At 52.9% G+C, this 27,733-nt stretch overlaps 1 protein-coding gene across 1 annotated transcript; it reads right to left on the reverse strand.

The window, feature by feature from the left end:
- Nucleotides 1–188: 188 nt before the first annotated feature.
- On the reverse strand, nucleotides 189–27,733 carry ETF1 (eukaryotic translation termination factor 1). The gene is made up of 10 exons (XM_071570248.1): nucleotides 27,559–27,733; nucleotides 11,900–12,075; nucleotides 11,042–11,181; nucleotides 7,618–7,756; nucleotides 6,604–6,794; nucleotides 5,966–6,095; nucleotides 5,454–5,609; nucleotides 4,854–4,918; nucleotides 3,564–3,711; nucleotides 189–2,198 (listed from the first exon to the last, which is right to left on the reverse strand). Exons 1-10 carry the CDS (start codon nucleotides 27,642–27,644, stop codon nucleotides 2,116–2,118), a joined length of 1,314 nt encoding a protein of 437 aa, XP_071426349.1. The 5' UTR covers nucleotides 27,645–27,733; the 3' UTR covers nucleotides 189–2,115.

Here is a 27,733-nt window from a genome sequence, read left to right on the forward strand (position 1 = left end):
CATGCTCCAGCCCCTCAGTGTCTCTCTTGCCTGAGGGGCCCAGAACTGTCCCCAGCCCTGAAGAGAAACACAAGCCCAGCTGTGAAAGAGCTGCCTCCAAACTCCAGCACAGACCTGAAGCTGGCACCGAGCTGAAAGTAAAAAGCAGGAGGTTACTGGACTACAGAAAATAAATTAGGAGTCCATACTATATTCTTAAATATGGTTTAATACTCTTCTCCATTTCTGTACATCACAACACCAAGATATCACTGCTTGGGATCTCTCTGCAGAGGCTATAGAGTAGCGAAGGCTGGGAATTTCCACCCCCGTTGAACGTGTTTGCATGTGTAAGTGTAATACATATCAGTATATATTGATATACACATCAATATATAATGCAATATATATCACTGAAGAGAACACATTGATTAAAGAAATACAAAAATTTGGCATCATTTCCAAACTTAAATAGTAAAAATAAAAACTACAAAAAGGAGCTGCATACCCTAATGTATCATGTGAAACAACAAGCAGTATATTCAAAAATGTAAATTTACATCCAATTTTTGTGGTCTTGTCATGTCACATTAGACCCATTTACAATGGCAAAATCCAGAACATACTGCTGTGAGGGCCACAGGGGTGCTCAGACCTGGGACTGGGCACAGCCACGGCACACCCAGTCCCTCCTTCCGTGAGAGATTCCAGCTTGGATGCGAGAGCGGCAGCAAAGCCACCTGCCAGGGCAGACCAGGGGGACACTGTATTGCTCACAGGGGATTTTGGACCTCAAGGAACAGCGTGGCAGAGGCTTTAAGACAAGCTCCCCCTCTGTTCACGTGAACCGGGATCTTGGGGCAGGGGGCAGGTTGGCAGCTCGGGCGGGAGCGGCACGGGGAGCGCGGAGCGGGCAGTGCCCGCGGGGAGAGCCCGGGGAACACAGCCCTGGCAGGGCACAGCACCACAGCCTGGGAAGCAGCAGGACATGTGCATGGGCACGATCCCTGCCAGTGCCCCCCTCGCCTGCAGGACCCTCCAGCAGGTCAGGATGTGCTCCCTGGAATGGGCAGGGCACAAAGCCTCGGGAGTCTGGGGGCACCCAGAGGCTCCAACCCCCGAGGGGCACAGCACCTCCAGGGCAGACACTGCCTTAGTGCTGGGAGATGGGTCCCCAGGGGGCTGTGCCAGCGCTCCAAGGGTTGGTATCCAGTGTTCCACAACCCCAGCACTAAAGCTTCAGCCTTCACTGACTCAGTATTCCTGTAAATACCCACGGCCATTAAAGAACTGTGGGCTCAAATTCACATAATCAAGGAAACCTTACGCAGTCCTAAAGCAAAAAGAAAAACTTAACTGAGGAACAAAAAGCCAAGTGTACCTTACTTCACTGAAATCTGTTTATTTTTGTCAAGACTGAAAAAAAAAAAGATTCCTGAAGGCTGCACTGCTCAAATCCAAATTAAGCCCAAGGCTCCAGCAGCGTTTTGGTTGCGAGTCGTGAGCTGCATTTCCTAGTCTGTAAAAGCAGCGTTTCTGCTCAGAGTGAAGCACATTTGGCTGGTGAGCCTCCCCAAACCACTGGAATTTGCAAGCCACACATCATAAACTAGCACAGGGCAGTGCCTCCTCAAGCTTTAGAAGAGAATAATGGCTCCAGCCTCGTTACATTTCTCCTGCAGTCTAAACTGAGAATGCCATGTAAATGGGTCACGGCGCTGCAAATGCAGCAATTGATTTCTCCAATCAAAGTATAAAGAAACAAACCAGTAGGATCTTACTTCTATTAATTTTTGAAGGAAGAGGTTTACAGCAGTTAATGTATCATGAAGGTTAAAAAATTCATTTCCATAAAATACAAGAGCAACCAATTTCACCATTGAGTAAAAGTAAAAATTGGGATTCTTTTTTAAATTAGTCCAAAGTGGCATATAGGAACTTAGTAGTTTGCTGCTGTACTGACACTATGACAAATCAAAGTGTAGGGTTTTGCTTTCTTTAATCCAATGCTCGTGGATCAAGTTCTGGAAATGTTCCAATTCATAAGGCAGGGATCTGTTGTGTCTTCCACCATGAGTTTCTCCTTGGGTTGGATGCTGGAGGGCGAGGCACTGTTGCCGGACCCAGCTCGACTACCTAGTAGTCATCAAGGTCAAAGAATTCATCGTCTCCTCCTTGGTACTCCATGCCCTGGAAGTCCACTCGGTACCGCAAGATACCTGGCGAGAACAACACTCTTTAGCTCCCTCACAACTCCCCTGAACAGTTTCCTGAGCCCTGCCTGCACCTCCTGAGCTTCCCAGCTGATGCTCAGCAGCCAGTTCGGGCTCCTGCTGAGCCCTGACAGCAGACATGCAGCTGGAGTGAAAAATGCCATGGGGAATTCATTGCCAAAAGGAAAAGTACCCACCTGCCCAGCCAGGCCAGCTTTCTCCTGGAAAAGCTGAGCCTATTCTACCATCATATCACAGAATCAGGAAATGGTTTGGGCTGGAAGGGACCTTAAAAAACATCCATCCCACCCCCTGCCATGGGCAGGGACACCTTCCACTATCCCAGGTTGCTCCAAGCCCTGTCCAACCTGACCTTGGACACCCCCAGGGATGGGGCAGCCACAGCAGCTCTGGGCAACCTGTGCCAGGGCCTGCCCACCCTCACAGGGAAGGATTTCCCTCCTAATGTTTCTTCCAGGACTGTATCTCCAAAAACTACCAGTAGCAGATCCCTTGTTCCAATGTAACCACTTGGACAAAGCCTGTCAGGCAAATGCAGAGGGCAGCTGGCTCTGAAGTGTCCTTTATAATGCAGTAAAAGCAGGATTCAGTGGCTTTCTTCCTGGACTCTTCCCACCCAGACACCAATCCAGGGATCTGGGAAGTCTGTAGCCCTGGAAAGGTTTGCTGAGGTGAAGGGTATTTCCAATACAGCCTACAGGGCCTGGTAGCAAAGAGGATCCCATGCAAAGAGCCTGGATCTGGCAGGAAATAAAGACTCCTGGAATTAAAAACCTTAACATTTAGAATCCTGTTGGGCCTTATGTAGCCAAAGGATCCCAGTTTGTTTCTTTCTGATTGGTTCTCTGGGGCTAGGAATTCCTCTTTCCAATACACTCACCCCTGGTTCACAGCCAGGCACAGCTGGCTCAGCAGCAAAGCAGCCCCAGCTGCCCTGGCATCCCTGGCCTGGGCAGAACATGGAGCATGGCAGGTGGCTGTGCTCTCCCTGCCAATGATTCTGCCAGCCTGGAGCAGAGGACCCACCAGCACCTCTGCCAGACTCACATGGGGCACTGTGCAGAGTGAGGCAGCTCAGGACCCTCCTGAAACAGCAGCTGGGATGGGGGACAGCCCACCCTGAGCACTTGGGAGGACACAGGGATTGAGGAGCACAGCTGGGAAGGGACAGCTGCACAACAGGCACCATCACCCTGCTGGACATGGAATGAATTCACCTGGACATCCCTGGTGAACACGTTGTTTCTTGAGCCATTGTCGTGACCAACAAGAATAAAATTAATCCCACTGTTGGCACCAGATTATCAAATCAACCACTAAAAAACTCCACGTTTTTCTCTTGCACTTTACCTCCAATTCCTCCAAATCCTTTCACAAATTGGGATCCTTCTTGTGATTTGTCTGTAACAATTTCCAATGTTGCCCCAAATTTCTTGTAGTTGTTTGCAAACCACTCCAGGAGGGGCATACTTTCTATCAGTTCATGTTCCTGCCCAGTCTGTGGAGACATTTGAAGGGAGAAATAAATAATATAAACTGTTACAGTCACTGCATGTTTGGTTATTGAGAAAATTCACACCATAAGTTGGCTTTGGCTTAAAAATCACTTTGGTTTTGTCATTCCTAAGAGGGACAGCAGGAGCCCCACAGGGAGCCTTGGGGTGGAAGGCATTCCTGACACAACTGTGCCAGGCAAGTGCTGGCAGAAGGCTCCTGGTGCTGTAAAATTAAACACTGACAGGCCTTGTTTTGGGCCTCTCTAATACGGAACTTGGTGCAAAAGCCAGGGAGAAAATGCCTTGTTTGTTCTTCTACTCAAGTGTCACCTCATGGCACACTCAGTTTTCATTGTTCCTTCAGCCTTGCTCTACACCCTGCAAAGATTCCAGCCCACTCACCCAAGGGCTGTTCTCAGTCAGCAACACTGATCCAGGCAAACAGAGGCCAAAAGCACAGCTTACAAGCAGAAGGTCAAGTGATTATTGACAAAAAACCACATCACTGCAGATACCACAGTAAACCTTCTGTGCACAGAAGGAATCAGCAATCCCCTCCAGGAGGGAAAGCAGCTGGAAATGGCCTCCCCAGCACAACTCTGATGAGCCAGAGGTGCCCACCCTTTGGGCAAGGGACACACCCCCCACCCCAGCAGGGCTTTCTGACCTGCACAGGCAGGAAACTCAGAGGCAGCAAAGGACAGCTCCACACTTCAAATGCATCCCAAAGCAAACACTCCCTGGCACTAAACCCATGTCATGCCTTCTGCCCTCACAGGGGTTCTGCCTGGCCAAAGCAGGGCACAGTAAGCAGGGAGCAATGGTTTGGCACCTTGGCCTGCATAGCGGTCACCAAACTGCTGCAGCAGCTGGTTTGAGGGTGGCCAAAGCCCCTGTACTGCCTGTCACCTCAGCCCATCCACACAACCTTGGCACTGGCAGCAGGGAAGATTGGAGAACAGCAAGTCTGGAGTGCAGGGGTTACACTGGAGGTGGACAGCCAGAGCCACAGGTTCCTGCCTTGAAGGGTCATCTGAGTGCCAGAAGGTCACTGTGCTCATGTGCTTGTGTAAACCAAGCCCAGATGTCCAGAGCCCTGCACCAACACACTGAGAACAAACCCACAAGGCCCAAGCTGAAATACCTCCTTATCTGTGAAGTGGGATTTATCCTTCTCTTGCTCTGGTGTCAAATACAGGATCTTCTCCTCTGAGGGGAGGAAAAAAAGAGTGTTAGGTTGGACAAGGGAACCAGATGCAGGTTAAAGGTAGCAAGAGACTGAGCCCAGCCAGCAGTTACAACTCGGCTGGTCTGGTCAGACACTGCTCTCCTGTCCACCTGAAGCTCTCTGAGCAACCAAGGAGGGCACACCAGCAGAGAGCAGCTGTAGTGCCAACACCAGAAGAGGGAAAGGTCCTGCTGTAGCACAGGGTTTGTCTGCAGTCAGTGAGAGTGGTGTTTCTGGCTGTAAGGGCCACGTCAGTCTCACTCTGGCATGGCACTTCCACAGCTGGGAGGCAGGTCCCAGGCTGGCCCTGGGACACACTGCCACCCTGGCACTGCCATTCCCTCTCTGCAGGGAAATCCTGCTTGTTACAGGACTTTTCCCCCCCCAGGGCTGGGAAGCTGCAGGTCAGTGCCCTGCCTGCACAACCTCCCTGTGACCAGATCTCCTTAGGGAGCTCCTGCAGAGGGACCTATCCCAGGGACAGCTTCGGTGTCAAACCCCCACAGTACCACCTACCCTCCGTGCCTTGGCAGTGCAGCACATATCTCATGATATCCAGGTTTTCATAGACTATCAGGATCTCTACTGCTCCCATTTCCAAAGCTTTTAGTGTATCTTCAACCCCAAAGCAGTACTTCCCCGTGTCCTGACTGATTTCATCGAAGTATCGTCCTGCAGCGGGGCACAGAGACAGACACTGTCACCAGCACTCACCACATCACACTCTGCAACAAGCTGGACTGCAATGCAAGAAACTGGAAGAAGACACCGTCACCAGAAGGCCTGGAACTAATCTCTAGTGAAAGGTTAAGAGAGGCTGAAGAAGATGGGGAGGCAAAAATAACCAAACCAAGCCCCTCCACAGCAGCATTTGAGGTGTCCAGGTAGCAGAAGGGATCACAAGTCACAGTCTCAGCCAGCATGGAGGGCTGGGGCAGCCCAGAGGCACTGCCAGGGGCTCAAAGCATGACCAGCACATTCAGTCACACACATTTGGCTCAGGAGGAGCCTGCACAAGCAGCACTTACCTATTAGCTTTTTCTCTTGGATGAATTTCACATTGGAGAGGACCTCAGTTGACAACTCAATTGCTTGATTAAATCCATTTTCTCCTCCATATGAAATGTCAACTAGTTTGAGCACTTTGGATTGCAACCGCTACCCAAGGAGAAGAGGAGACAGGACAAAATTAATCTATTCCAGAGCAGGACCATCAGATTCCTTCATCCCACCACGAGAGTTCAGGCCTGGCAGGAGTCACTGCATTCAGCTACAGGGCTTCACTTGCAAGCACAAGTTCTGAGTCAGAGGGACCTCTGAATGCACAATATTGAACCACAATTTTCAGGCAATGAGGACATAAAGATTAGGTTAAATGGAGTTTAATTCCAATAAAGCTTCTGCTTCAGATTTGGGGTCACAAAGAATGTGAATGCCATTTCCAAATCAGGGAGGACAGACTTCTTATTAGCACTGTTTTAAGAAAAGGAGCTCTCCTGCAAGGAGGGATTGGGAAAGGCAGACCTCTTTGGATACATCACATTTTCAGTTTTGGCCAAATCGCCTCAGACACAAAAGTTACTCCTCCCCAGAGGCCTCTCAGAGGCACTGCCAACACCACCACATCACTGCCACACTGGCACTCTGCTCAGGACAGGTCACTCACCTGATCAAACATGTCAGACTGACTCAGTTCAGTTTTGAAATCAGCTGAGCCAGCCAGGACGAGCCCAGCCACGTTGACCTTGTCCCCGGAGATGAAGAGCTGCACGGCTGTCTCGGCCACCTTGCGCACGTAGTTGTGCCGCTTCTCCATCCGCAGGCGGGCGAAGCGCAGGGCAGACTGCCCTCCCCGACCTGCAAGGAGGGGTGAGCCAGCCTGGGCAGCCCCTGCCCTGCAGGGGGGCAGCAGGGCACGGCCCCAGCCAGGCCTCGACAACCAAGGGCAGCTGCAGCCCTCAGAGTGGGTTTGCCACAGTAGGGGAATAAAGAGGGTTCATGGACAGAGGAAAACAGGTTCATTTTCTTTTCTTTCTTTACAGACTCACAGCTCTCTATAGAACTGAACTTCTGTGCACACCCTGCATGTGCTGCACCTTCACTTCCTTTGGTGCTCTGCTGAAGCAGGCCAGCCCAGCAGCCTCTGCTGAACAGACTGACTGAGGGACACATTTCCATGTCATTCTGTCCCACTCCACTCTACACAGGGGAGCAGGCCAGGGGTACTAACAGACAACCTGCTGAACTCATCAGTGCCTGGTACAACACAGCATTATATAATGGAACTATGGAACTTGAATCTTCCTTGCTCCGTAAGGTTTCTGTGCTTCTTGCAGGGAACAGTTTCCTGCTCTTCCCTGGGGTTTGCACACAACACCATCAGATGCAAACTTTAAAAGATTCTACCAGGTGGAGTTACTACTTGTGCTACTAATAGTTAAAACTGTCCCAAAACCAAGAAAAGGGTCAAATGCACCAAGAAATAAAAAGTGCCACTTTGAAGATCAACTACATGTTACCATGATTCATTAATTCTGACAGAAGGTTCAGACTAGAGGCTTTGCTGTCAGATTCCAAGGGAGCAAAGATTTGAGTAGAGCTAAATCCCCACAGGCCAAGCTCCCTGCTTGGACCCTCACCCCCCACCCCAGGGCACGCTGCAGACAGAGCAGAGTGTTACCATGCTTCTTTGGAAGATCCACAGTGAATTTGTGCAGCACTTCTCGTGTGTTTCCTTGCAGGGTCCCAAAGAGTGCCCCACTCCCATCTATTACAATAAAGCCAAACTTGCTGTCGTCGGAGAGTAGTGCCGTGAGGGCCTGGAACAGAGAGCAGAGGTGGCACTGAGCACCAGGGTGAGGGCCCTGGCTCTCACAGGCCACCACAAACAGCACACTCAACCCATTCTAGCTCTGCATGTGGACACTGCTGTCTGTTTGACAAATAAACGTGAGGAAGAGCAGCAGATTCAGGAGTTGTGACTATTCCAGATCACTGTAGAATAGTTTGGGTTGGAAGGGACCCTAAAGCTCATCTCGTCCCACCCCTCTGCCATGGGCAGGGACACCTTCCACCAGCCCAGGTTGCTCCAAGCCACATTCAATCTTGCCTTGGACACTTCGGACACTCCCAGGGATGGGGCAGCCACGGCTTCTCTGCCCAACCTGTGCCAGGGCCTGCCCACCCTCACAGGGAAGGATTCCTTCTGTATGTAATCCAATCTCACACAACACAGTCAAGAGCACAAAGGGAACTCAAGTTTACTTTTGATCACTGTTTCACCACCTTGCCAGTTCCTCATCTGAGGTCTCAGGCAGGTGTGGCAGCAAAGCCCCAGGGATGGGCTCTGGCACACCTGAGTTGGTATCACCTCCCTGCCTGGCACAGCTGGAAGAGTAATCTTCCCAGCATTCCAGCCAGGAAAGCACAACTTGCTCAGCTCACTGTCCTCTCTGTTTTGCTCTCCAAAGCCCTGACACAGCCTCTGGTCTGCTGTACCTGGTGCCTTCAAGCCCCAGAGGCAGAACGATTAGATCTCCAGTGCCTGTGGCAGGCTCAGCCTTACAGAACACAAGCAGCAGGAACTGCCCTGTGCATAACTGCTTATGGAGAAGACAGTCATAACATTTGCTGCAAAATGAAGTTCTCCTTCCGTTTTCTTCCCTGTAAAGAGGGCAGCTGAATTCATCCCATAAGGTCACTGAAGCTGACCAACAACTAAAGCACTGCATAGTATCAAGGGGCTGAGTTGCTTCTGCCCAACATCCTGCCCTGCTCTGCCTCTGTGTGTGGGGCACCTACAAGCCCCCCAGTTCTGAACTCCCTTTCCAAGGGAATCTGTCAGCTACTGCCACCTCAAGGGCCCCCTACCTGAGCAGGTAAAAACATCCAGCACACACACTCCTTCTCTCTTATACATGCTCCACAAAAATAATAGCCAGAAGCCTCTCTCTGGCTGGCACACCCACATCAGCAGGAGGGGAAACTTGTCAAACTCCAGATTGCTTTAAGTCACCAGTTTAATACTGAAAGTGGTGGGGCTGGTTTACTGCACAGGCCCTTTAGCCTGCCTGCCTGATTGCTGGGCTGAACTGAAAGGATAAAACCATCAGTCATCCTCTTCCAAAATCCACACAGCCCAGTCTACAGCTTTCAAGCTTCAAAGAAACAGGCACTAAGGTTTAATGGAATCCCCTGGCCAAAATAAATATGCTGTATTAATTCCTCAGCTGTGGGATGAATGAGAGGAGGAAGTGGCATATTACATTGCAACCTATTTAACTGGGACAGAGCCAAGCAAATCGTGTGACTGGAATGAAAGCTCCAGCCAAGGTACCAAAATAAGTCATTGTAAGCCCTGCCCTCAGACACACATCAGGCTCAGATCCCTGAGGAGTGACTTCGGTTTCACACAGGCAATAAAATACCCAAAGGAAATCTTATCAGAGAACTCTTGCCAGGCAGCAGAGGACTGCAGCTCTGATGTTCTTGATTCCCTTATTTTAATGCAGTCTCCAGTGATCAGTGATTCCCTCAGCCTCCCCTTATTAGTTCTGTGTCAGCAATTCCACTGTTTGACCTATCAGGGACCAAAAGGACACTACTGCTTTTGTTCTGTTCCTGCAGCCTGCACTGAGTTTCCTCTTTGCAGCTTCACCCTGAAGTTGAAGAGCTTCCTTTCCTGCTCCTTCACACCCCCTCACTTTCCCAGGAAATCTGTGGTGCACAGAGCCAGCTGCCCTGTCCATTGCTCAGGGTCCATGCCGGGGGCACCCCTGGGTTAAAGGCATTGCTCTGCAACCAAAGAGATGGACAACCCCAGAATTCAGTGCTCCAATCACACAGGAGGCTTGTACAGCTCCACTTGATTCTGGAGAAGTAAAATAGTGACATACTCCAAAGGGGAGAGCAAACAGCCCACGGAGGGAGGTGCTGTCAGTAACCACATCATTAGGAGCTGCAGCTATCACAGATTCCTCTCAGGTCACTGCCACTCTCCAGCTGAGCAGTGCCACACACCAGCCCCAGTGCACTGAGAGGGCCTCCTGGAACAGCCTGCTGGGCAGTGCTGGATGGAATCAGTGCCTGAGGCAGCAGCTGCAGAGGACACCCAATGACTCCCTCTCCTGACAGGGCACACTGTCCCACTGCCAAGAAGGGCAGGGACAAGCAACCCCTGGGCTGGGCACCTCTAGCTCTCTGCTGGATGCTCTCACTTGCTCATGGACACACGGACTCAGCAGAACTCCAGACCTGGACCTGTGCATGGGTTTGTATTCCTGGTAGGTCAAAGATGTGTTGGGATTTCATCCTTTGTGGGGACACACAGCACCAGGGATGTGCCCCACCTGTGCATCATGGTGTTATTCCTTCCTGTACTCCTGCCCTCTGAAAGCCAGCTATGGATCAGACCTCCCAAATCCCAAGCAGACAAGCAGAACTAGCTCACTGAAGGGCCTGCCAAGCCCATGTCACAGGGGTTTGACAACAGGCAATTAAACCTCAGCCCACACATTTATGGTGGTGAACACCGAGGATGTGAGGGGCAGTCAGTGATCTGCTGCAAACACTGAGACCTCTGCACTTGCCACAGCCAAAACACAGAGAGGAAACCAATGGGCTACTATAATCCACATTACCTTAAATATGCCTCAAACTGTTCATTTAACTTAATTAGCTGTTGGATAGAAATAATCCTGCTTTATCCCAGACAGATGAGGCCCATGCCAGTCCTCCATCAAGGGTTTCAGTTAACACATCTGATAGCAAGACTGGCAACACTGATAATTATCTTGGCAGTACTTTAAGGCCTGGCTTGGAATAAGATCTGTGGGCCTCTGCAGCCTAGAAAAAAGCACCCTGCTTCCAGGTACAGAGAGGAGCTTATGCTGTGGGTCCCACCAGCTCAGCAGTCACGGGCTGGGCTGTGGCAGGAGCTGCACAGGGTGCCAACTGCCTTCAGCAAACATCACACACTTGTGGCCAGTCCCAAGCCCTGCGTGGCCCTCCCCAAGGATGTGCTCCCCAAAGCCTGCTGTCCCCACAGGCCCAGGGAGCCCAGCAGAGCAGGCTGACTGTGGCTGCTGCAACAGGAGCATTCTTACCTCTGTGTGAAATTTGTTGTCACACAAATACAACGACGTATTGATTGGTTTGAAAGGTTCAAAGTCAATGTTGACTTTCTTCTCTTTTCCTTCTTCCGTCACAATTGTTCCACAGTAAACAACCAGACCATTTGGAGGTACTATAAACAACACGATGCAGTTTTAGATCACTAAGAAACACAGCAAGCTGCACTCATCAATAAATAACTGTCAGGCCTTTAGAGACTCAAGCCAAGTTGAAATGAAATTTTTAACTTTCCCTTTCCCCACCTCATTCCCTCCCAGAGCTCTGCAATGGAAAACAAACTCATTTAGTGCCCCTATGCCTAGGATGGTCTGTTAAATCCAGGAGCTTGCAAATTCACAGGACTCAGAAAAAGGATGAACAGCTTTTCTGGTCCTCCTGCAGTGAATTTACAGACTGACCATCCCAAGGAAGGCCATGTGCCAGTGTAAGGGCAAGAATGCTGAACTCCAGAGCTCATTTCAGATGGGCTAGGTCTGCTCCCTCCCAAATGATGGCAGCTGCACAGTGCATAAGGCACACAGAAGCTTCTGATGATGCACAATCACCACTTTAATGCAAATGAACTGTTTTGGAATAAATAGCTCCTAATCTGGCCAAGTTTAGCAGAGGCAGCACTGCTAAGGACAGAATCATGAGCCTGTTTGTTAAAGACAAGGACCACCTTGCTATTCTAGTCCCAAAGTCCACCCCTGCAGTAGCCATCCAAGGGCAACATACCTGGAGTATCAGTGCAAAACAGCAGCACAGGTCAAGAGATTTGATTAGCAGAAAACTTAAGGCTGCTTCCAAGAAAGGGAAGTGTGCCAGCATCCATACAAGCTAGCAGTTACCTTTGTTATAGAGTTTCAGTCTTTGCTGTACAGATGTAATGGCTCCCAGTACTGAAAGGCGATTCACTCGAGACTTGATGTTGGAGGCGGTGCCGAACTCGTCCGCCAGCATCTTTGCCACTCGCGAGATCTGGTCTTTGGGGGGAATGATCAAGGATATCATGCTGGTACCATTGCTGAGGAGGGAAAGGAGAGGGGTTGTGAGCAGCCAGCAGGCAAAGCAGCAGTGCCTCCACACCACCCTCCCCAAGGACACTCCCTCACTGTGACCAGTGTAATCCCCTCCTGATGGACAGGAATGGGAGACGAAATGAAACAAACAGGCTCTTCAGAGGATTTGACTCCATAACCCACTGCTCAGGTTTGCCACTACCAAGCAAGTCCTCCAAAAGCTGCTTGTTTAACCTGGGATGCTACTCTGGGAAAAAAACAAGATATGTGCAGGCTGAGGGCTGGGATCTGAAGGCTGGGAAGCAGCTCCCAGCAGAGATTATTTAAAACAATGCAGCCACATACTTGAAGGACCATTCCATTTGTTCTCAGACAGCTGGAGCACCAGGCAGCCCAAGTGCTGTTTGAACACTTTGTTTTCCTCAGATTAATACAGAAAACAACACTGGAAGGATCCCTTTGCCTCAGCCAGCCTTTCCTACTTCCCCACTAGCACTCTGCTCTCCAGAGCATCTCTCCAGCTGCTTTAACCAAACTTTAACTGAACACCACTGCTGGTTCACAAGCACCAACCCCAGGCATGGAGTCAAGAGATAAGACCCCGTAAATCACAGAAAAAGCTTAAATTACATGAAAATAAGTTTGATATTCATTTTTCCTACAGCTTTGGGGTAGATCCTGCAGAGGTCCTAATCCCCCAAACTGCCTCATGTTTCAAATCCATCCAAAGCCAAAAGGAAAACTGGGGAAGTTCCCATCTGCCTCCCAGCAGGTACCTCCCATTTGCCATTGAACTACCTGAGATGTCTGAAGTGCTGCTTCTGCATTGTCTCAAATTTAACCAGACCTCATGCCTCCCATTAGAGTAACAGCATAAAAATCAAATACCTCTCTCAAGGGCAAACCAGCTAAGCCCTGTGAAAAACCTCTTCTCAGGATTCTGAGTCAGAGAGCCAATAAAGTGCTTTTCAGACATCAAAAAAGAGGGTTTTGCTCTTTTACATTTCTTAGGGGAGGAAAAGACTAACCCAGTGCCTGCCTGCTGCTGTTTCAGACTGTCATGCACTGATGTCCTGCCTGAAGTGTTTGGGCTACAAGGGCAGCAGGGAAGTGCTTTAAAAAGCATCACTTCATTAGCCTCTTTACAGAAGTTGTACAGCCCTCTCCCAAAGATCTTCAATCCAGGCCAAGTTGAAACAGATGCTGGTAGGTCAAATAAGTGCCTGACCTTAAAGACAACTAATTGGTTTTAATATCCAAGATCCCCACACACACTAATCAAGAAAGTCACAGAGACACTTGCACGCCTCGTTCCCAGGAGCTTTGAGCCACGCTGACAGCTCCCAGGCTTCCAGGTCACACCAGCCAAGAACACTCCATATCCCACTCAATTAAAGCAGTTTGCTACCCCAGTGAATGGCACCAGCCTTAGGAGAGAGATAATGGCCTATCATTCCCAGCAGGCTCCTTTGAGTAGGAGGCTGATCAGAATGAAAGCAACTCTTCCCGACTTTCCTGAAAGTAGCACTCTTGAGTTATCTCTTCCTCTGAAAGAAGAAAGTCTCAGACTTCCCAAAGATTAGAAAGCTCTGCACATCACACCCAACCTCCTGCATCCAATAAGGGCATCCAAGTGCAGCAGGTGGGAATGGGACTGTTATGCCCCTTGGGTGCCCCCTGGCTCTCCTGCTAGGAAGAGATTTCACAGAACTTTTTGTGAATTGAGGACAGGGGAAAGAGCAGACAGAGTTCTGTCACTGGTTGCCTGGAAGAAGAGCCCCCACCACCTACATCTCCTATCAGGCAGCTAGAGAGAGTGATAAGGTCTCCCCCTGAGCCTCCTTTTCTCCAGGCTGAGCCCCCTTAGCTGCTCCTGATGCTCCAGCCTCTTCCCCTCTGTGAAAAGCAAGAAGGAATGCTCAGTATGTCCTCCCAAGACCAATTCTTCAGTAAAAAGCACCAGCCAGCCCTCAGATGCCAGCCCTGGCCTCACGCTGTGTCCCACGGTCCCAGAGCTGAGCACTGAGCACCCCCAGATCCCACCAGGGCCATCAGAACTGGGAGTATTTGTAGCACACACAGCACCTTATCTACAGAGCAGCCACAGCCCTGCTCCTCGGGAACACCCTGCCCAAGGTAACACGGTGGCCTTCACGAGCCCTCGTGATTTATTACTGCAAACAAACAAATGACAAGTGTCTCTCAGACGATGCACTCCTCCTCATTTAAATCTCAAACTAGTTCAACACCACAGTACTGTGCTTGGTCCAACCCTTCAGTAAATTCCAGCACCTTCCACTACCAACATCAAGTGCCCTTCTTGGGTCTGGCATGCTCTCACCACTACACAGCCAGAGATATTTTTGGCTCCAACCAATTCCTGCAGAATCCAGCAGAATAGCTGGATGCAGCTTGCCAGGGGAGCAGCAGCAGTGGCTGGAGCACCTCGTGCCATCCCAGGCTGCTGGCAGGCCGGAGCACCAGGAGCCAGCCAGCCTGTCACCAGTGTCCCCAGGCAACCCAAGGGGGAGCCCCTGCCACACGATGCTGCTGCCACTGCCTGCTGGGCACAGCCCAGCCACCCAAGCAGCTCGTTAGGCAGCCAGGGAATTGAGGGGCACAGTCAGCACCCCCTGCTTGTCTCCCTCAAACAAGCACAAGGGCACTGAACGACCCAGAGAGGTTGAGACCAGCAAGACACCAGCTGAAGCAGATGGGCAGGCAGGAATAAGGGTGGCTGCAGAACTCCCTCACACAGCACAAACACCTCATTATCCTACCATGGAAGAGCACTTTTCCCCCTCTTCAAGCAAGCTTGGACCTGTATGTTACCTTACTGCAAGAGGACAAGGTCTAAAAAACCCTGTGGTTGCATCTGCTAAACTCACCACAGTGAGACAAAACTAAGAAAGCTGCTGTTCAAAACCACTCGGAAATAAGTAGGTTATTCTGCAGAGTAAGACAATTTCCAGGTTTCCTCTGGGTCCTTGCAGTCTCAACAAGAGGACAGGTACTTCTGCAAATCCCATCCCGACATGAGCTGCCACCAGGCTCTGGAGTGCATTTACCTGGGGACAACTAAGGTGTTTCCCCTGAATCACCCTGAGGCCTCCCAAAAGGGGCTTTTCCAGAGAGCAGACCCTGCTCCCAGCAGTGGGATGTTCACAGCCTGCCCCACACGAGCTGCCACACACACCTGGTACTGTGGGGAACTGAGTAACCCACCCAGATGAAGGGCAGTGCTCACCTGGCACCCGGGGATCCAACATGCAACGAGCTGCTGCTTCCCTGGGCCACCCCCAGGGCTCCTGAAGGAAGGCTGGACTCAGTTCCAGACATATCCTGCTCAGCACAATCCCAGTTTCAGGGCACTGCTAAGGTCTCCCCCTGGTTCAGGACAGCCAGAGCAGCTGGAAGCTGATGCTCTCAGACAGAGCTGAGCCAGGGAGATGGCAGCAGGCACAGCCAGTTGCTGTCCCTATTCTGGGCTCAGGAGTGCCTGCACAGCAGGCAGGGAACCAACCCAAGGCCATGATGGATGCTCCGAGGTGTCTGTGCTGCAGGAAGGGGCAGCCCAGCCACAGCCCAGCTCCATGTGTGCCACTGGGCAGGGAGCAGGAACAATCAGGAGCACGAAGGGCACCAGCCCACACACTACAAAGAACCACAGGGGCACTGAGGTGCCAGCCCTGGAAGGGCAGATGCCCTGTGCTGTCCGGCACTGTGGGAACTGCTCACTGTGCCAGCCCTGCCAGGAACTGGCAATTAGCTCAGATCTATCACTGCCTGGAATGAGCAGCATTAGGTATCTCCAGGATCCACTGAGGATCCGGGCTCCAACTTTTCCTAAACACTGCAGGTAGGCTCCTACTTTCTCCTACAGCCTCAGCCTGGCAGAGAGCTGCTTGGGGGAACAGGGGAAGCAAGAACAGGCACATTTTGCTCCCCCAAGACAGTGAGTTCTTTAGAAAATGAAGGTTTGTGTATAGGACAGTCTGTTCTATTATTAAAACTTGGATGTTACTACAGGAATTTCAGACAACTGTACCACAAAACACGCAGCCCTCCCAGATACAGAGACCTCAGAGCAAACGTTAACAATTCCTTGCAGCCAGTGGCAATGTGGGCAGTGCTGAATCCCCACTCACATGGCCCCAAAAGCTGAGGGGGAAAGTCCTGCCACTCCCCCTGCAGGTGGGCACTGCAGCATCCAAGCAGGTCATTTTCCCTGCAAGGTCCTCCTGTGCTGCCCAAGAGGGACCACAGAACCACAGAACGTGCTGACTTGGAAGGGACCTGCAAGGACCATCCAGTGCAACTCCTGGCCCTGCACAGGAACATCCCCAGGAGCCACACCCTGTGCCCCAGAGCATCATCCACGGCACTGGGGCAGCCTCACCTGCAATACTGGGGCAGTTTTGGGCACCACAATATAAGGAAGCTATGAAGCCATTAGAGAGTGTCCAAAGGAGGGTAACAGAGATGGGGAAGGGCCTGGAGGGGCAGCGTGTGAGGACACTGAGGGCACTTGGTGTGTTCAGCTGGAGAAGAAGAGACCGAGGGGAGACCTCAGTGCAGGGACAACTTCCTCGGGAGGGGCAGAGGAGGGGCAGGCACTGAGCTCTGCTCTGTGGGGACCAGGGACAGCACCCAGGGAATGGCTGGAGCTGTGTCAGGGCAGGGTCAGGTTGGATCTCAGGAAAAGGCTCTTCCCCCAGAGGGTGGTGGGCACTGACCAGGCTCCCCAGGGCAGTGGGCACAGCCCCAAGGCTGCCAGAGCTCCAGGAGTGTTTGGATGATGCTCTGGGGTACAGGGTGTGACTCTTGGGGATGGTCCTGTGCAGGATCAGGAGCTGGACTGGATGATCCCTGTGGGTCCCTTCCAACTCAGCACATTGTGTGACTCTTTGAGCAGATGCCAAGTGCCCAGAGCAGGCAGGGCACCACACCTGAGAGGAGCTGCCACGTGTACTCCATCAGAGCTGGCAGAGGAGCCTCCTGCTCTGGGTGTTCATCCTCACCTGCAGGGGTTTGGCTTCTACTTTCTTGTTCATCAGAAGGAACAGCTGAGCAGATCCTTAGACTTTCAGCTGAAAGCAGAAAGTGGCCTAGTGGTTTTCTAAGAGGCTCCCACCCCCTTACACAGCACTGTGCCAGTGAAATGGTTACCTGAACATGCCCCACCAAACAAACCAGCAGCCACAGCTCCCCTGGATTTGGCAGACAAGGGCAGCCACAGCCAGAAGTGTGAGCAGGAACAGTCAGTCAACCTGTCTCCTGCAATTTGGGATATGTGCTGGCACAGGAGAGCATTAATTTCACAGACATGCTATATAAATAGCAGGGACTGGCCTACCCTGTGGTATCAGAGACCTGACAAACAGCAGCTGAGCTGTAGCTGTTCCACAATGAAACATTTTACACTAATAGCACACTGTGTAATGTGGGGACACAGAGGAAAGGGAGGCCAGTCACTCTCTAGGACTCAAAATGGGCTTATTTTTACAGGGCACAGCTTCATGAGCATCTTGCTTTGCCCAGGAACCAAGGGCAGCATGAGGCCTGTATGAGTCTGCCAGAGCCTGGCAGGAGCACAGAGCAAACAGCTTTCAGATAATCTGATCCTAACCACATTCCACAGCCAGGAAGCTTTCCATGAAACAACTGTTGCCACACAGTGCTCCAAGGGATGTTACCTTCCCCAGGTAACCTCTGCTGGTCTCCATCCAGGAGGACTGTGGATTACTGGGCAGGCACAACATATTCCAAGGAGCCCAAGCCACCTGGGCAGCCAAGACCACCCAAGTTATACAATGGCTATACCAGTTCCATCACTGACACATCCACAGGCAGCTGCAAGAGAGGGGCCAGCAGTGCCACCCAAGGCACATGCCACAGGTCCAAGGGCAGAGCTGCTTCTGAACACCCACAGCACTGTGGGCACGTGATGCTTCACCAAACTGGAGGGCACAGTCCACAGAATCAGTGATGTAAGTAAAAAGTATTTTTTGATCCTGTATCTGAGCAGAGACGTCAAATACAGTGCTATAAAAAGGAAGTGTCCTTTGGAATTGGCGAGTACAAAATTGCTGGTTTGGGTTCTGTGACAACACAGAGGCCAACAGGGACTCCTGATCCACCCCAGCCCTGCAGGCAACAGCTCTGACCTTGCCACGGGGAAGCACATGCTCTCACAACTTATGAATTATGGCTGTGAAGACATAAACAGGCCACAGCTGTGCCCTTTAAAGACTTAATGTCTTTTAATAAGACAAAGGCTCAAGTCCACTTGAGATGCCAAATCTAGAGAGACAACAGCAGATGCAAAAGCTGCACAACTTTTCCTGGAAATCCTGTCAGCCTGCTAGGAAAGAGCAGAGACTCTCAGGAGTCTGTGATCCTTCCAGTGCTTCAGAGGCAACACCACCTGGAAGCCAAAGCCTGCGCTGCCTGTGAAAGTACCAGTGGATTGCTCTGCCCCAAACACAGCCAAGGTGCCTCAACCTCTCTGCTGCCTGGGAGCAACAGCCCCAAGATGTCTCCACCAGAAAGAGATGAAATCTGCCCCCTGCTCCTGCACTGGGCTCCAAGCACAGCTCGAGCAGGAGACAAGTGCTGCACAGACACCCAGACACAGCACTCAGCACTGCTGAGCTCACAGTGGGACCCTCCAGAGCTCCTCTTAGTTTAATGTGGAGCTGAGCAAAAGCCACTGTTGGCAGAACTTCCTAGAGCAGTTTCAGCAGGAACCTCACAACCCACACCTCAGTGGTGCTCTGCATTTCACCAGAGTGCACAGAACTCTGGATCATCCACTAAAACGCAACACCAACAGAAGTTGTACCTCAAAGGTTTCCAAGTCATCCAAAACAAGGTATGATGGCAATGAAGAGACCAGTTCCCAAGCAAAAGCAAGGCAGAGTTCACCTCTCTGCATCCAGTGACATCTCGGAAGGGAAGAAAAAGCACAAGATGGGGGCAGAGTGGGTATGAGAAGGGGATTGCAGAGTCAGGAGACCAAGCCAATCTTCCCTCAGAAATCATTTTCAGCATAAGCATTAAATGGAGAAATTGAGCCCCCCTTCCCAGATACCACATTCCTAAGTCTGTGAATGCCACCTCTACCCTGGACAAAGAAAAACCACTTAGCAGCACAGCATGAGACCATGCAGCTATTCCCCCATGGCTCACACAAAGCCAGACTCTCCTGCTGTAGCCCTGTTGCAGAGCCCCAGACAGGAATCTTATGTATCACTTTCTGCTAATGCTGGCAGATTGGACAGAAAGAGCACTTTGTGTAACCAGAAAGAGCTTGAAGGCAAACATTAAGACTGTCCTGGAAAGATACCCTGCCCTCCCACCCTAACCCCCTGACCTTCCCAGGGAGGAAAAGCCCCCAGATGCCACCAAGCTTACTGAGTGGCAGAACCCACCCTGAGGAGAGAAGTGAGCCTGATTCCCTCAGTGCTCCAGCAGGGCAAGCTTCCCACAGGGAGCCAGCAAATGGCTGCTGCAGCAGAGGAGCAGGCCTGGCTGGTGCTCCCCAGGGGTCAGGCAAGGCAGTGCTCCCCCCTCCCAGCCTGGCCTGCTGCCACCATGTGCCTCCTGGGCTCGGCTCGCCTCCCTCCCCGGGGACAGCGCGGAGGGGACGGAGAAGCAGGTCATGGACTTGCACTCCTCCCCAGCAGTCTGGCCAGCTATCATGTGTCTGAGGGCTGCACAGGGAGCAGGAACAGAGAGCCCCTGCAGACTGGCCCACCACACACCACCTGCCCAGAGGTCAGTGCAAGCAGCTCCATGTTCCCGGTCCCCCATCCCCAACTGGAGCAGCTCCAACCCTGCGGCTGCTGCTCAGGCCACCCCCAGCACCCAGATCCCAAATCACTCCAGGGGCAGATCCCAACCTCACCCTGCACTGCTGAAGAGCACTGAATCAGCACAAGCAGATGCTGCACACCCCAGGGGAAGGTGAATCAATGCCACCCCAGAATCCTCGGATCAAAGGAAACAGCACATAATGGCACAGGCATGTTTGGAACAGGCCCTATTGGCTGCATCTGACCTCATGCAGAAAGCCCGGATGCCCAATTACTGGGAAGTGGAACAGACATTTCTGCACTTCAGACATTTGTGACTCACTGGGAGGCTCAGTTTTGCCACAGCGCCCCTGCTCTCCCTCCTCCCTCTCCAATTATTAATGCTCCAAGTTTAAAAGACTTGTTGCATTATGCTAATGGGCCATTTGGGTACAAGATGTACACCGAGGGACTGAAACAACAAATCCAGATTTGCTTGTTAAGATGTTAATGCCTCAGAGCTACGTGGGAATAGGTGGCAAACAGGGGGGAAAAGAAATCCAGTTGCCACCAAGCCAAAAAAGTCTGTCCTCTTTTGAGGTGCTCTTTCCCATCTCCCACCACGTCATTCCTCAGGGGCTCATTCATTAGCTCGATGTGAATGATGATCCGTGCATGAATCACACCCCTCAGTAATGATTCACGCAGTTGTAGAAGAGCTACCAGGCTGCTGAACGACAGGGGGATGAGTTCTGACCTCCCGGCTGGGGTCCTTTTCAACCAGTGGCTGGAGAGCACCCTCCAAACAACACCTCCTAATTGCTGCCGTGATTCAAAAGGAACAGGTAGAACAGAGACCACAGGAAGGGTTTTACACTTGGACAGAGGCAACCAGCAGGATGTCAGCAACCTTTTGGACACCCTCCCCAGCTCCAGCTGCCTTCTCACCTGCCACAGGACAGCGTGGCTTTCTCAGACCACCCACCCTGGAACACAAGACACCACCTTAGCCCTGAGAGGTCTGAGCAGCCCTGCTCCTGTGAAATCCATGTTCACCTTCCAACCTGTGCAGACTGGCAGCCTGGAGAGGCTCCAGCAGTTGGAGCAGGGTAACAGCATGTGAGCAGCAGCTGTACATCCTACCTGGTCCCCTGCCACAGAGCCCTCAGCTGTCCTTCTGCCATGGACTAGATTTCTATCCAGCCTCTCCGCAAACATCTCCTCACAACAACAGAAGCAAAAGGCAGAATTAATATTATAGCCTTTACCTGCTTTAGGAACTCCCCTGACAAGGCACTACTCTGAGGAAGCAATCTGGCTTAGAAAAGAACTTAAATCAGAACCTCTTCCCTAAACACTCCACACTGCAATGGCAGATCATAAAGCCAAGGCAGAACACTCACTGTCAGTAAATTCTACATGCCCCCCTGCAGACCTTCCCCTTCCAGTCCTTGCCCCAGTCATGTCCCACATTCCCATCAGTGTGACAAAGAGCAGGCTACCCCAAGGCTGGCCCAGTCCAAGTTCCAGTTGAAGCAAGACTTTTCTAGAAGAGAAGTCCACTGGACACAGCAGTTTGCAGTGGAAAGATGCTCAAGGCTATGCCATGACTGGCACTAGCAGGACAGACCACCACTGCAACCCAAGAAACAGAGCAGGACTTGGAATGCCAAGGAGCACCTTGACACTGCCCTTCCTAGATGGGCCAGCTCCCCCAGGCCTGGTGCAAGGTCTCCACCACACTCCCTGTTCCAGGGTGAAAGATCCAGCTCTGCAGAAACAGATCCTGTAGTTCCAGCCAGGTGGGGGCTGGTCTCTTCTCCCAGGCACTCAGCAATAGGACAAGGGGGCACGATGGGCTCAAGCTCTGCCAGGGGCAACTGAAGTTGGAGATCAGAAAAAAATTCTTCCCAGAGAGAGTGCTCAGGGATTGGAATGGGCTGCCCAGAGAGGGGGTGGATTCCCCATCCCTGGAGGTTTTTAAACGCAGATTGGCCGTGGCACTGAGTGCCATGATCTGGTAAAGGGACTGGAGTTGGACCAAGGGTTGGACTTGATGATCTCGGAGGTCTTTTCCAACCCAATCCATTCTGTCATTCTATGGATGTGGCACTGAGTGAGAATCCACCACGTCTTGATCTACCACGTCTTGATCCAACCCCACTGTGATCACCAGTCCAGGGCACTCCGTGCCCTGGGCTGGTGATCACAGTGGGGTTGGATCAAGGGTTGGACTTGCTGATCTCGGAGGTCTTTTCCAGCCCAATTGATTCTATGACTCTATGAACAGTTAAACTGTCCCAGAGCCCAGAGCTGAGGCACAGCCACAACAAGCAGATCCTGACACAGAAGGTACAGAAAGATCTGCTGCCAGCTTGGGAGCAGGGGAGGCATTCCCTGGACCAACACATCTCTGGCAGTGCAGCCAGAAACCAGTCACAGCAAGGAAATCTCACACCAAATGCTCCTCCTGGTGTGTGACATCCCTTTAAGCCAAGACAGCTGTGCTGGTACCTGTCTGGAGCCAGTGGTGGTGTTGCACTCACTGCAGCAGAGTACACCCCTCTGTCCAGCGTGCTGTGCCTTGCATGGAGCAGGAGCAGAATCCACAACAGGTTTAATCATCAAATATTCTCCTGTCCAAGTTATTCCAGCACAGCTGCCCCTTCAGCCCCACCAGAACCCCCCACCCACCCGCAGGCAGCGCTGCAGCAGCTCCTCGGGCAGCTGGGAATGTGCTCCCTAATCCAGGGGGAATCCAGCTCACCAGTGCAGCACAGAATTCCAGCACCAGCAGCTTCCCAGGCCTTGGCTCAAAAGAAACTGGGAACAAGGTAAACCAGTGGAGGACAGCCTTGCCACTGACCCCAGTCACCCCCAGAGCACCCCAGCAGCTGGGGCTGCTGCACTGTTAACTGGGGGGAGGTGGGGGCTCAGGACACTTTGGGAAAGGCCCACCATCCCATCAGTGGAACAGCTCAAGACCATCTTGCTTGTTCTCCAGAACTACCAGGTTGTCCAGACAGGTCTCAGTCTTGCCAGCCTGCCTGGTCACAAAGGCAGCACCATCCCAGGACACCCCAAAAAAGGTGTGGAGAAGCACAGCCTCCTGTCCCTGCTCCACAAGGCTGGGAAACAGCAGCAGTGCGTGGCTAATTCCAAGGTCAGGCCTTTCCATCAGGACCAGCAAGACTCCAGATGGACTGCAGGAGAACCCACCTGCAAATGATGCTTTCTGGGAAAAGCAAGTTGGGCAAATCTTTCATGTCCAAGCAACAGGTGACCCTGTCCACCCTCAAGCAGAACTATGTTACACTCTGCCAGAATTCCCAAGTATTTTCAGGCCTCTCTCCTTCCTGGAGACTTTTTATTTCTCCCATATTTGGTTTTTCCCACATGGCAGAATATCTCAACCTGGCAGAATCCAAACCCAGGTAGGAAACAGCATTATGTTGCTTTCCCACAGCTCTGCAGACACCAAGACTTTTCCTTCTCCTGCCATTTCTCCCTCCTCCTGCTTTGATACATTTCTTCCAGTTATAACCAGAATAAGACTTAGTTTCAGCATTTGCCCTGTTCCCCCAACCTCCCAAAATACCTAATTTGGAAAAACGCTTTTCCACACACAGTTTGCCAGCCCAGCTGTGTTTGCAGGCAGAGTCTTCAGAGACACCCCACTCTTTGCCTCCTCCTTCCTGGGTTCAGTAAAATAACTACAGGGTACTGCTCCGAGCAGAGCAAGTTCAGGTAAGGGAGATGTCTCCAGGGAGCAGGTTCCTGAGGGTTCCACCATCTAAGGGAGCTCCACACCTTGCACCAGCACCTGTTGCACCCTCACCCGGGGTCAGGATGCCCACCTGGCCATGCAGGGGTCAGTCCCACTGCTGAACAGAGGTGTTTGCACAAAGAAAGCCACTGTGTCTAAGGCCTGAAACTCCCCAGGCACAATTCAAATGTAACATCTCAGGTCCTCTCCTAGCAAAGAGACTGCTTGTTGTTGCTGATACTTGATTTTGCCAAGCATTTACAGCTTAGATTAGCAAAAACCCCTGCCCATAGCCCAGCTAACTATTCAGCACTGCAGAGAGCAAAGGAACAAAGAGGGATTGTCAGTTAAGCACTGACACTGGGAAACTGCACGAAGCAACAGCAGAAAAGCCCCAAGAGAGGATAAAGGGAAAGAGTGGCTAAAGCTCCTCCTCCTTGGGCTTCTGCAACCTCCACTTGGGCAGACACAGCTGCCACTTCCTGGGGCACAGTGTTTCACCAAATCTGTTCCACAAAACCTGCCTGTGCACTAAAAGCAAAATGAACCCCTCTGCAGGAGAGAACCAGAGATGTCTGATGAAAGTCTGAGCACTCCAAGCTCTGAGATGAATGACAAGGCTGGACTTGTGTCAAGGCCTTAACTGGCTCATGACCAGCCTTTCACCTTCATCTTCTTCTGGCCAGAAGGGTTAACTGCTTGCAGCACCAAACTCAGGCCCCACTGCTGTCCCTCACACCCCTCTGCAGGACCAGCTGCTCCCCCTGCACCTCCCAAACATCAACCCATTAACTTTGCACGGGGTCAGACAGTTTGTAACTCAACTTTGGAAGAGCTGGCAGCAGATAAGAGACACTTCTGGTTCGGGAAGCAAAGCACAGATAAACAGCTCCTTCTGCTTCCTGGCAGCAGAGTCAGAGTTTGAGGTGGGGTTGGGGATGTTAAAAATTATTTTTCATTATTTTGATTTGACAGACTTTTTATGCAGATCAGTGAGAGTCTGCTTTCCTTAGCAGGGCTGGGAGATAACACAGAGCACTCCTGCTCGGATGTTACCTCGAAGTCTGAGGCAGTCCCACCCTCACTGGCCTCCAGCTGATCAGCTTCTGGTAAAGCTGAAGCTCTAATCTACTCCCTCCATGCTCTGACCAAGCACTGCCCCCTCCCTCATCTATCCCCCAGACCATAAAAACACTTCCTTGGTCTCCTGCCCACTTCACATTTTGTCAACACTCTGCAGACTTCACTGGGATTTTACCAAAACAGCTGGCTAAGAGCAGAGGTGCCCCAACCACCACATGCCAACTGAATATCTAACTCCAGCTTCCTCCATTTCCTGTCCTTTGATCCACTGCAGGAACAACCAGCACATGAATCTGGGACACTCTGCTGGGTCACTATTAGGAGGACATGAGTAAGGGCAGGTGGAGACTCCAAGGAGTCCCTGTCCCTCCACATCACTGTTTAAAGGCTTTGCCCCCTAACCCACCCCAAACAGGTCTTCTTACTCTGCAGGAAGAGGAAGCAACTCTCCCAAAAGCCGGAAAAGCCTGTTCCATTGCTCACCCCTCCTGTGCCACTGCTCGCCCCTCCCGTGCCACTGCTCGCCCCTCCCGTGCCACTGCTCGCCCCTCCCGTGCCACTGCTCGCCCCTCCCGTGCCACTGCTCGCCCCTCCCGTGCCACTGCTCGCCCCTCCTGCTCCTCTGCTAGCCCTTCCCGTGCCACTGCTCGCCCCTCCTGTGCCACTGCTCGCCCCTCCCGTGCCACTGCTCGCACCTTCCGCTCCACTGCTCGCCCTTCCCGTGCCAAGGGAGCTGGCATGGGCTGCATCCCTTCTCCCTGCTGGACCCCAGGTGGGTGATTTTGGCCACCCCTCCCTGGCAGCACAGCGGGGCATTCCCACCCACCCTCGCTCCAAGGATTGCTGCCACCAGCAGCCCTGCTCAGGTGGTGCCTCAGCACGTGTTTAACCAAGGACCAGAAGCAGCACAACCACCTCAGAGAGGTGCTGGGGCCAGGGGGCTCAGCTGAACCTCCCACACGGACTCACCGTGCCTGTGCCACGTCCAGCACAACCCCACAGGGACTCACCGTGCCTGTGCCACGTCCAGCACAACCCCACAGGGACTCACCGTGCCTGTGCCACGTCCAGCACAACCCCACAGGGACTCACCGTGCCTGTGCCACGTCCAGCACAACCCCACAGGGACTCACCGTGCCTGTGCCACGTCCAGCACAACCCCACAGGGACTCACCGTGCCTGTGCCACGTCCAGCACAACCCCACACAGACTCACCGTGGCTGTGCCATGTTCAGCACGAGGCAGGTGTGCCAGGGGGCACGGATGGGGATGAGGGAAGGCCCCTGGGCTGTGCCCCCAGAAGCCAACAGCCCCAACAGCCACTGCCCCTCAGCCCCACCTGTGCCAGGAGCTCTCCAACATCAGCTTTAACCCTCTTGTCTGCAACACTCTCCTACCTCAAACAACACGAGAGGAGGGCACACTTCAATTCAGGGAGAGCCAAAATGCCCAGTCTACATTTCCAGAACACCCCTGAGCCTCCCTCAGTGCTGTCACAGGCACCTTTTCCTCCAGCTGCAGTTGGGTGCCCGTGGCACTGCCCTCTGCACTACCAGGCAGCAGCTCTGTGCCCGCTGGGACCCCCCGAGTGCAGCCTGTGCTGCCCACAGCGTGCAAAGGCACAGCCCAGTGAGCAGCTCTGGCAGGCAAAGTCCACTCTGCCACAGGGAAGGGCAGCCCAGGCTCCTCACTCCCTTCTCCCACAGCCCCATCTCTGTCCAGCTGCATCATAAATCAGATTAAAATATATTTAGGGAGACCTGTGGGTCGAGTTCCCCTCCTGCTTGGGTTAGTTTCCAGCTCGGTGATTCCCTGGCCTGTTCTACACACAGAACAGGGAAATGGCAAGGGGCAGCTCGGCTTCTGTGAGGTGCCCCACAGCTTTTGGGGGACACAGAACGGTGCCAGTGGTGCCCCAGGTACAGTAACACCTGTTCAGGTGACCCGAGGAAACTGGAGCCACAGGGGTGGCCAAAGAGTGACCCTTCATTCTTATTTTATCACACTGTATCCTGAGACACACTTTCTTTGCTGTTTTACAGCCCACAACCTTGAGGTCTTACAATTCCTCAAGCCCAAGTGGGTTCCTGACCAATGGAATCAGCCACTGCCGAGTTACCCACCGGAATAGGCACCTTTGGCATGGGGCAGCTGCAGAACAGCCGGCAATTTTACTGCTGGTGGGAAAGAAAAGAAACCAAAGTGCCAGGACATCATAAGTGGGATTAGAGACTTGAAATTTAACACTACCCAAACTTTGGAAGAGCCTGCTTTGAGGGAAATCGAGCCGAGCCCCTCCACTGGAAGGGTGAGAGAGATCAAGTGAGTGTCAGTAAGAGAAGCACTTGGGAAGTGCTGCCTCAGCCCCCGCGTCCCTGCCCTGTGTCCCCGCTCCTTCCCCGGCCCAGCCGGTCCCTGGGGAGCAGCCCAAGGCTGCACAGGGGGCACAGGAGCGTCTCCTCCGGCAGGAATCCGCCCGTCCCCGCTGCCAGCTGGCACCAGACCGGCCAGCGGGCCCGGTGTGCGGCCGGGGGCCCGCTCTGTGCCGGCCGGGCCGGGGGCCCGCACTGGGCTAGCCCGGGACCAGCACTGTGCCGGCCGGGGACCCGCTCTGGGCCGGCGCGCGGGGCGGAGGGGCCTGGCCTGTGCGGAGCCCTCCGTCTGCCGTGCGGGGATGGCGGTGCCGCTTCCCCTGCGCGCCCGGCCCGGCCCTGCCCCGAGCGCCGCCGGCCCCGCGCGGCCGCACAAAGGCCGGGCCGGGCCGGGGCAGCCCCGCCGTGTCCCCGCTCGGGCCGGCCCCCCCCAGCACTCCCGGGGCAGCGGCCCCCGGGCCCGGCGCTCACCCGCGGGCAGCCTCCAGGCTCTTGATGAGCTTCTTGATCTTCCAGATCTCCACGTTGCGGTCGGCGGCGCTGGGATCGTCCGCCATCTTCTCCCTGGTGCTGGCGCCGCGGGCGCGGCGGGGGCCGGCGGGGCCGGGGCGCGGGGGCGGGGCCGGGGCGCGAGGCCGGGGCGGGG

This window comes from Pithys albifrons, chromosome 15 (genome assembly GCF_047495875.1).
Source record: "Pithys albifrons albifrons isolate INPA30051 chromosome 15, PitAlb_v1, whole genome shotgun sequence".
Taxonomy (NCBI): Eukaryota; Metazoa; Chordata; class Aves; order Passeriformes; family Thamnophilidae; genus Pithys; species Pithys albifrons.